This window comes from Corvus brachyrhynchos, unplaced genomic scaffold (genome assembly GCF_000691975.1).
Source record: "Corvus brachyrhynchos isolate BGI_N302 unplaced genomic scaffold, ASM69197v1 scaffold258, whole genome shotgun sequence".
NCBI lineage: Eukaryota > Metazoa > Chordata > Aves > Passeriformes > Corvidae > Corvus > Corvus brachyrhynchos.
The window spans coordinates 380,705-391,277 of record NW_008240122.1 but is presented as its reverse complement, the minus strand read 5'-3'; the positions used below and the strand labels follow the sequence as shown (position 1 = coordinate 391,277).

General features: G+C 43.6%; 1 protein-coding gene across 1 annotated transcript in view; it reads right to left on the bottom strand.

Annotated features, from left to right (window-relative positions):
- Positions 1–10,573, bottom strand: part of KCNH1 (potassium voltage-gated channel subfamily H member 1) — a gene marked incomplete at its 5' end in the record, with an annotated part of 167,430 nt that overhangs the window by 5,966 nt on the left and 150,891 nt on the right. Inside the window, one exon of the mRNA XM_008641688.2 lies at positions 48–1,091. Within this exon, the coding sequence (XP_008639910.2) occupies positions 243–1,091 (849 nt within the window). The remainder of the gene's footprint in view (positions 1–47; positions 1,092–10,573) is intronic.

The window sequence follows — 10,573 nt, the reverse complement described above, 5'->3', positions numbered from 1 at the left end:
GGGGGAGGAATGAGGACAAAGGGAGAAAAGAAATTTAGAAACTGTACCCTTGCTGTCAAAAAGGCTTCAAAGTCAGCTGCCATCTTGACATGAGGTTGCAATTTCTGTTACCATACCTTTTTAGACAGAGGGAACATGCTTAGTGAACGGGTCCCTCACTCGTTTTCAAGAAAGATTAAATGTAAAGTGTTAGGGGGCTGTTTCTTTGTTGGTTGGTTTGTTTGTTTTTAAAAAGAAACACCTCAGCTAGCTCCAAACACGTCTTTTTCTGATTCTGGAGACTGGGGCCTTGATATTTCAAACAACTCCTGTGGAGACTGGGAGCTTCTTCTTGAGGTTAATATCCTAAGTATCTCAGCAAGCTGATTTTCTATATTGGTCATTTTTGTGTTTAAAGCCTTGATGTCCTCTTTCAACTCATGTTTCACTTCCAGCATGGTGGCCTGAAGAGTCTGTTCTGGGATGGGATAAAAGGAATGCTTGACCTCGGTGAGGACCGGGCTGTGGTCCTGCGGGCTTCTCGTCTCCCCCGCATTATCCAAGCGCAAGTCACTTTTTGTAATGCCACTGTCACAAGAGTCTGTCTTCTTCAGGGTAGCTTCTCCCGAAGCTTTAGTTCTCTCAGGTAAAGTCTCCATGGACTCTGCTTTAGAGACCTTGTTCCAGTCTTCACCTTTCCCACAGGCTTCCTTGAACTTGGCCCAGCCTTTCCGCCGGGGGTAGTCCCCCGCTGCCTTGCACGCTGCGTGGTCCGATGGCGGGGCCTGCAGCTTGGCCTGGTCGGAGGCCCCGGAGGTGGAGGCGGGCTGGTACGACACGGGGGTCGCCGGGCTCTCCCGAACGGTCACAACGCTGGCCTTGACCACTGCGCCAGCACAGGATTGCTCCCCGACAGCACTGCCCTTTTCCACATCCAGGTCATCCGGATCTCGGCCCCTCTCTGCCGCAAGCCGCGCTTCCTTCTGCTGCCGGAACCTCTGGAACAGCCGCCGCACTGGGTGGTCTGGGGGTAAGATCAGAGGTGCTTCGTTCTTCCTCTTCATTCTCTCCTCTTCTTCCCGCTTGACGTCGCTGATTTTCCGGAACACGATCTACAGGGGGAAAGAGATTTCACTCTGTGATTAACAGCACATTTGTTAAGGGGGGAAAGTTGGAGAAAGAATTATTTGAAAAGATCTATTTTAACTGAGAAGTGCACAACCTCTGCACATTTATAGCAACATTTTCGAATTCTTATGTTGTGTGGAACATGGCTTATTTCATTATTTAAGAGCAGACACCATCTGTCTTATAACACCAGAAAGAAAAAAAAAACAGAAGAAAAATACTTCTCCAGCTCTGACAGGTCAGCAAGGCAGTGCCATTGTACATGTAATGATCCCAGGAAGACACTTCTTCTATTTTGTGTTAAAAGTGACTTCTTGTATTTGTTTTCCTGACTCTGTGGTTTAGCACCAAGTTTCTAATGTTTCAGAGCCATTCCTATCAGTCTCAGAGCTCACTCACTGCAAGGGATCTGATATTATTTTAGTGCAGCTTGGCCACTCGTGGTGCCAGTACAGCAGAGACTACTCTGGACTCGTTGACAGCAGTTTGGAAAGTGCTTCTTCCCCTCCCTTCCTCCCACATATTCTTCTAGAAGCAACGTGCAGTTTAAGGATGCAAAGGCTGAGTCACTCCCAAAGCCAGGGGCACAAGGACGATGGGAGGTGGGCTTGGCAAGACATGGGGAAGCTGCTCATGGCTTGATTACCTCAGAAGCTTGTAGAGCTGTGTGTCTTGGTTTATCTCTTTATTTCTATGCAAAAGAGAACATCTTTGCACAAAGAAATATTAATTTTCCATCTACCCTCCTAATTATATCTTCCTGAGCCTCTAGGCTAAGTGATCTCTAGGAGCAGTCTGAGGATCCCACAGTACTGATAAAAACCTCAGTGTCCCAACCTGTAGCCAGGCAATGTTTCTTCCTTGTATGTGATGGAAACACATTCTCTTCAAAAAATCTGTGTATTTTACATTAGCATTGGTACTTCCCAAGCAAACCCAAAAATTCCAGTCTGGCACCAAAGGAGAACCAGTAAGTAGTCTTGTTTGAAAATGACAGGTTCCCAAAGCCGAAGTTTGCAATACAGAGGGTAAAAGATGCAGCCCCCAGTTTCTACTGAACACTGATACCTAATCCCTTTAGCTGCTTTTGGGAAAATCCACTCAAAGACCTTACACTTCAATGCAAATACAACTTTCAGTTTCAAATCATTATTAGGAAATGTGTAAATAAACCCATCCCTCTGTTGCAGACAAATTTAAACTAAAGTTAATAAGCACTTCTTCACTGGCACACCCAAAATGAATGTTTCTCCAGACTCCAGTGCTTCTTGACAGTTTTGTCATTGTGGAGCAGGGAAAAAATACATCTTAACAGCGTGTCTTTGGAAGGAAGAAGTTGTCAGACTTGGCAGCATTTCCTAAATACAAAAGAATAAAATTAGCAGGAAGGATATTTTATTTCCAAGCTGCAATTAGGAAACTAAATATGAGATAAGAATAAGAAAACAGGGTACTTGACAGTCCTTTTTTTCTTCCCTCCAGGAAACTCACTCTGCAGTGAGCTCAGTAGAAAGTGGACAAAGCAGTGTAATCCTTAGAAGTGAAAGAACAGCACTCACAGGGAAGGGAATGCAGTGCAATCCTGCAGGCTAATGGCTTCCCACACACTGGCAGTTTCCCACTTTACCTGAGGGATGAGTATCAGCCCAGCGTTGGGGCAACTGGCCTGCTCACTCTGCTGGAGCTGAGTGATGCCAAGCAGGGTCTCAGGGGGTCACTCCAGCAGCATCCTGAGGCTGGCTCTGGGGGCACAAAGCCCTAGCAAACCGAGGCAGCTACAAGCCAGGTCAAATTGTCCCTGCAAAATGTTGTGCCCCAAGCCTTCTCTCTCTTGAAGTTTACATGTTTGTATGTGGACATCCACATCTGTGCCAGATGCAGCTAACAGGGCTCACTTTGTACATGAGCATGTTGTCTTGGTCTGACTCATGGATCAGGACTTCCCTTAAATGCTCAGAAGGGATGTATGACTGGCTGGTGCAGCGGTCACCCTCTCAGGGGTCATCAGGGAAGGCTTTTCAGACCCAGAGGCCGGGATACTTCATAGAGTCCATGTCTGGGCCAACCCCTGCTCCACACAGCCCACTCAGCACTTGTCTGGAAAGCAATGGAGAACCTGTCACTATTTAATGACTGTTTTTTACAACATAAAAGGGTAAGTTATGTGACAGAAGCTGCCTCTGCTACAGCACCATGCAGGAGAGAGAAATGAGCAAGTCTCAAGCAATCAGTCCGATATTAGGAGCCTGGCCCAACCCGTATTAGCCCTAGCCATTGCACCTCAGGCAGCTGGTAGCATGAATCCCGTACTGGAGGACACAATAAATCTACCAGCAAATGCAGAAAGGTGAGCGCTGATGGACAAGCTGCTGGCAGCCCTTATCCACCCACAGCCTCCACTGCTCTCCATGCCACTGCCAAGGTGAGCCCTCCCTGTGGATGCCAGGCACATGTGGCCATGGAGGAGCTGCCATCAGCCTTCCCACTGTGTGGGATCAGCCTGAGGGCCCTGAACACACCCTCACTGCTTTGCCTTCGGGAGATCCGACTGCAGCAGGAACAGGAATGTATGTGGAGGGAGCTGTACATCAATACTGCCTTTGCCATGGACAACTGCTACCATGCTAACAAGACCCCTAATTTCCATCTTCCACGAGGCCTTACACCAGCTCCGAGGGAAGTACCCCACGGCAGCAGCCACTGCACGAACGCAGAAATGCAACCCTCGGGTCCCCCACGCTGCTTGACATCTTCTGCAAATACGCATTTACGCAACAAGCTGTGCCCATGCAGTGCAAGTCAAACCTACGCACGTTTGCCAGGGGACATCGCCTCCAACTCTTGGGCTGGCTCCTTTTAACTAACTCCTGAGACATTGGAGAAACAGCTGTCAGAGAGCAACTCCTCTTTGGGAAGCTCAGGCAAGGCTGTCACTTGTCTCCTTTTTTGCAAGTTCCCCAATGCCATATTTTCTCCAGACAGCTCCATATTTATGTATTAAGCAAAAATGTTACAGCTATGCAAACTTCAGCAGTAATTGAAAATACTTTCATTAACTCCGTTTTGGATTTTTTCTGCCTTTTTTAAAGATTAAATGCAAGTCCTTATAAATAAAAATACAAATAACTTTAAAATGGACTCTTTTCTTACAAATGCTGAGGAAAACACAGTTTTTAAGTGGTTAAACATCTGCAGCAGCAGCCAAGTTATTCAGAAAATCTGGTTGTTATGCCAATGGATGTACACCTGCTCCCACAAGCAGTAAGAAGGAAAAGAAGATAGATTTCATTTGTTGTAAGGAAGAGAAGTCTGGACCTACACAGATACTTTTGTGTGGAATTTTCATGTGGCTACAAATATGGACCTTAATCAAAGTTAAAACCCAAAATATTGCGGCAAAGAGCCCAAGACAGGACTTTTGGAACAGTCCTTCTTTATCGCTTTCTCCAAGCACTCACGTCTGTCTGGTAAGAGACAGTCCTTTGTACCTTCAAAATCTCCTAGCCTGTGTATCATACACTGCTTAAACACAGGGGACTTCACAAATTATGCAGTTCTCCACAACATCACACTCTTCAAGACCTAAGCACACAGAAAAAAGCCTAGTGGGAGCATTTTAACAGTGTGTCAAGACCAAAAGATGGACAAAGAACCTGAATTGAGATGAAATAACATGAAATTTAAACACCAGGCCTAAAGCTGCATGTTTCACACATCCCATCTCAAATCTCATCTCATAATTCTGTTTGTATTAAAAAGGTGCTGAATCTTGTGCCTCAACAGGGAAGCTGCCCAAGCTGCCAGAAATTGGATTATTGTGCAGGTATCAGCCTAGATTTGCCAAAAACTTGGAAAATAGCCCTGTTAGGCACAGATCCTTGCAATTGTACAAACATTTAACCAAGCCATGCAGTTACAATGACTCGATAACCATTTTATTTTTTGGAAAATGTAGTCAGAGACAAATGGAGAAATGTGCTGATATGTCCTGGTGCACTCCTGCTCCCCTATGTCCCCACAGCAGCACTCTCTCTGTGACCACATTCTTGCCTGTGCATGAGTCCTGTCCAAGAAAGGAGGACAGGGTTACACCAAGCATTTGTCCCTTTCCTTGGTATTACCTAGTTGTGAAGTCTTAAATGATTCTGGGTAAAGAGTCTGCCTCTTTTGAATCATCATAGAATTTTCAAGCTGTATTTCTAGAATCAATGTTTTTGTAGATTAAGGTCAAAGTATTAAAAAAATGACGTGGACATAAATGAATACTTGGTTGTCAAATGTGGAGTGCCCAGCAACTGTTACAAGGACCTTACTGTGCTCTGCACTGAAACCCAAGCATCAACTAAATAACAGAGCATGGACTTTATTTGTGAATGTGACTTTCATAATTTGTTTCTGGTAAGACCAGAAGAACAGATGGCAATGTGACCCCCAGCATAAGGCAGCCATAGGATTGCTCTGAAGGGGCATGCATTCCCTGGGAGGAATCTTGTTGCCACTAGATTGCATCTTTTAGAAAAACACCCAGTTTGATGGCAATGAAGAATCCATCATCACATCTTGATGAAAGATTGCTTCAATTTTTGATTCAAGGCTAAGTTTTATGGAACAACAGAACCATAGAATGGTTTGGAAGGGACCCTAAAGATCATCTAGTTCCAACCCCTCTGCCATGGGCAGGGACACCTTCCACTGGACCAGCTTGCTCAGAGCTCCATCCAATCTGGCCTTGAATGCTTCCAGGAATGGGGCATCCACAACTTGTTTGGGCAACCTGTTCCAGTGCCTCAGCACCCTCAGAGTAAAGAATTTCTTCCCAATATCTAATCTACACTTACTCTCTTTCAGTTTGAAGCCATTCCCCCTTGTCCTGTCACTGCATGCTCTTGTAAAAAGTCCCTCTCTATCATTCTTTTAGGACCCCTTCAGGTACTGGAAGGCTGAAGGTCACCTGGAAGCCTTCTCCAGGCTGAACAATCCCAGTTCTCTCAGCCTTTCCTCACAGGAGAGAGAGGTGCTCTACTATGTTGTCCACTGTCTGCAGTTGTTCTTGCAATGAACAGCCCACTGCTGGTTGTTCACAAACCCCACCAGAATGGTGCTGCCTGCCAAGAGATGGCAAGTCACATTCTTTGCCTCTCCTCACACTGCCAGGAAGGTAATCAACAGCAGGGCAAGGCAGGAATGATGTACTGGCAACCAGATTTTGGTCTTGTGTGCCAACACTGCATGAGACAGACTTAAAGATCACAGGATGCTACATTTAGACAAATTGTGAATATATTGAAAAGCTTACCCTGACAAATGCTGAAAGAGACCTGCCTGCACCTGAAGTAGAAAGGATCTTTTGGTCTTGTGCAAAAACATCCAAGGTTTTTTTCAACTCTGATTTGTAAGGACTGATCCAAGACCACAGGAATAGATAGAAAAATGGATTCCATCATGTTTTGAATCAGACTGTCATCATAGAGTTACAATTATGAGGCTCCTAGCCACAAAGCTGCTGCTATTATTAGCTCTGCAAGCTTCCCTTCTTTCCACCTCTATAGCATGCACAAATACTGCAAGATTTGGCAGGCCTTCCTCAGCATAACAGCAAGTAGCGTGGCATTTTTCTCTGGTGCTTAATAATTCTCTTTCACAGATACAGAAACATTCCCAGAGTCTAGAAGTACCAGATATCATAAACAATTAAAAGCTTAAAATTACTTCATACAGTGCTCACAGAAAATGAACTTAAGTGTGAGGAAAACAATTGTGAAAAGGCATTCATTATTACACAGTCCATCTAGGATCTGCCAAGAACTGATGAAAATATCTTCAGGCTGATGTTAGTCCGATGAAAATTGGATCCAATCTTTCTTCCTTTTTTATTTAATTTTTTTTTTGAGAAGCAAAAGGGGGGGTGGGGAATGGAAAGAGACAGAAGGCTTGACAATGAAAATGCTTTTGACACTGATGCTAAAGAAACCAAAGCTGCATGTGATCGACGTAGAGTGTGATGATGAAGAATCTCTATAGCAGTGTATTAGCAGGTGTGAGGGAAAAAGGAGCCTGTGTCTTTTGCAATTATGTGGGATGGCTTGTCAGAAAGGAGGGAATCACTGGTCCTACCTTCCCATGAAATACAGGATCAAGAGAATATGCAATAATGTTGCAGATGTCATTAAGTTCTCTCTAGTTTTACTGTCTGTAACAGCAGAATTTAGTTTCTGCTTCTGAAGAGGAATGAGAGTCTCTCCAGTTAAGGCCACATCCCTTCTGGACACTCCCAAATATTTCTAGTTTTGATTAATTATCTGAAAATTCAAAGCAAACTAAGATTTGGACGGTCCTGGCAGTGGGGCTGTGAAGGAGTTCTGGTACCAGGAGTGCCTCAGGGATCCCTGGGAGACACAAAGCCCAACAGCCAACATGTGGAGAGGCACAGCCCTTTGTGCTGTGGAGAGCCATCACCCTGCCCTTCAGACAGAGCAGTACCCACTTACTTCCCAAAAACCAGACTTCTGTGCACTTCATTAATAGACAAGTGCTTGGAAGAGACACAGCTTCATCATTTCATGAGCATCCAGGCTATCCAGATGAATAGAGGAAACAAGGGTTTCAGTCTCTACAGAACAACATCTGGGCTAAATGTTACTGTCATGAGCACTATCCGCTTCAACAGTGCTGAAGCTCTTCTCTGTGACAGCCTGCTTTGTAGCCTAATTACAAGTTCTAGAAATACCAACTCAAATATTGGTGTTTAATCGTGTCACTATTACTTATTTACAAGCTCTGCACAACTCAAGGCTCTACTCCTCTATGTCAAACTCATTCTAATTCATGTTTACAGGCTGTGCTAGTGTTGAGTGAAAAGGGAAAAGCTTTTACAAAAATACTACTGAAAATAAGTCAGAATTCTGTCTAAAGCAGTTAGTGGAAATAACAAAAAAACCTTGCCTGATCTGCAGCAGACTCCCTAGCAGGTTTTGAGGCATTAAGAGATGTCTCTTCCCCAAAACAGACTCTAAAACACTCTCAACAGTAAACTTAGACAACTGCACAACTAAAAACTAAAAACCACACTGGTTTGGATAGACACAATTACAGCACATTAGCTCATTCAGCAACCTCCTCCACTAACATAGAAAGAATGCAAGAGAAATAGGGAAAAAGAAACCATTGAAATACATATATTGCTAAAGATCTACTAGAACATCATTATTTTGAGATGAAAAGTAGCAATTACAAGTAAATACCTAATGTGCAGACAAGAGCTTCAGGGAAATTATGCCCGATCTGACTGGTGGAACATTATACCCCCTGAGAACTACTATGTCCATCAAAATGTGAAATGCTCTGTAGGAACTTCTTGTTTCTAGTAAAAGAGGAAAAAAGAATGTTTATGGGTTTTGACAGCCAAGTGTCAGCAGTTTCCAGCAGCAACTCCTATAAAATACTATTTTCATGTTTGTTTGGGGGCTTTTTTTGCAGGTTTTTTTCTTTTCTTTTTCAGCACATGGGTTGCTTTTCTAGCTGTGGGCAGACATCAGACACATTAACAGTTCATGTAGTGTCATGTTTTATTCCAGATCAACATACTACCTGCATTCTTGGGCAGAAAACACTGCCTCAAAAACTGCTTTAAGGAGAGCCCAAGGCACAGCAGGAACTTACCTCTCTGTCACCTAAATTACAACTATACAAAACGTCATATAATCTGTACAACGTGCCTTCTCAGGACTCAGAGTCTGTTTCTCCAAGCTCCCTGTGGCTTGCTGCCATTTACTGTTTCCTGGAAGAAACCAGGCAATTTGTGAGAGTCAAGGATTTGGGATTTTTTTTCCCCTCCTCTAACTCAGACACAATTTCACTTGAGATCTGAAATGGATGCAGAGGTTGTAGAGCTGAGAAAAGCAATGATGTGTTGAGGGAATAGTTAAGTTGTACAGTTTGCCTTCTGTGATTACATTTTGGACACTAGCTTGCCATTAAGATAGCTTCCTCTCAGCCAGTGTCTTCTTTTCATTCACTTGTTTTTCCTTCTGCTTTCACTTATCTGCATTCTGTCATTAGGCTTACAGTGATTGACAGGTATTTTACTTTCCAAGAGAGTAATCAAATGTATTTTCAAATGTATTCAAATTAATCAGAGCTTACCAAGAGCTTACGAGTCATTCAGCTGCCTTCGAATGCCCACTCACAAACCAATCCACACAAATACAATGCTTCGTGTTCCCAATGCACAAGGTTTGTTCAGCTCTTGAAATTATAAATTGAGAATTAAATTCAGATGAAAGTTCCCTGCATAAATTGCCAGAGATAACATGAACTCTCCTTTATGTGTCTCTCTCTGAGCTAACAGGCTTAAAGTTCAGCTATAATATTGAAGAAAAGCAAACTAACCTGCAGCCCTGCATGAAAAGAGAATAAATCTTCTACCCAAGTAGGTGGCCCAGTATGGCTGCACAGCCATGCACAGACAAGCACCCAGTGCCACTCAACTCGTCTGTCCTTTCCCTGTTCAAGAGCTTGGATAACATTATGTGAGAAGGAAACAAACTACTTATAACCGAATGAGAATCGGCAACAGAAAAATTGCATTGCTTACTATTTCCCAAAGCAGCTGTCAAACCCCTTCAGCCCTAACTAACAGCCAGGAGCTTAAAACATTGGAGGGAAGACAAGAGTTGACTGTAGTGAGGTGTTTCAGACCTTCTCATTACAAGAGCTCCTCTAAATTCGCAGTTCCTACAAACCCTCTCTGCCAGTTTCCCACGGTTCAGTTGCAGCTGGTGATGGTAAGTGATGGCCCTGTTTCCTTATCAGTTGTCAAAACTGATAGCTGTCTCCCATCTGCTAAATCCACAGGTGAGCTAATTAGAATAGCCGAGGACTGACTGATCCCTCCAAGTAACTTCACAGAGAATCGTTTAAAGCTGAATTTCTTGATTTTCTTTCAGCTGTTTTAGTTCTGTGAAAGCAGACGCTTAAGTCCCAAGGTGAATGTAGATTCAAATACAGGCAGAGGTAGGTGCTCTCTCTCTTATCAGTGTATTTCATTCACACATCTCCAAGAGTTTTACAACCATTTCTCAATCCTCCCAATATGACCAGTGCCATTATTTTTATTACTTATGTAGCAGCAATGCTTAGGGTTGTATTGGGCTTTCAGTTTATATACACACAGAGCAAAGTGTCATTATTCAGTGAGGTGAAATGGCCTGTTTCATGGGAAGACATCACAGGCCCAGCACATATTGCAGTCTCATGTCAGCTGCACGAGTATTTATCAGGAGTTGAACTGTTACATGTGCAAGACATCCCTTCCTGATACAACTGGTGAGAGTTCACCCTTACAAGTTCCAGATAAGAGATCCTCAGTACAATTTGTCAAGTGATTGCAGACACACTTAACTTAAACATTCATTAATTTCTCCTGAAGAAAACACCAGCTCTAGAAGAGGAAAACCAGGATAATTCA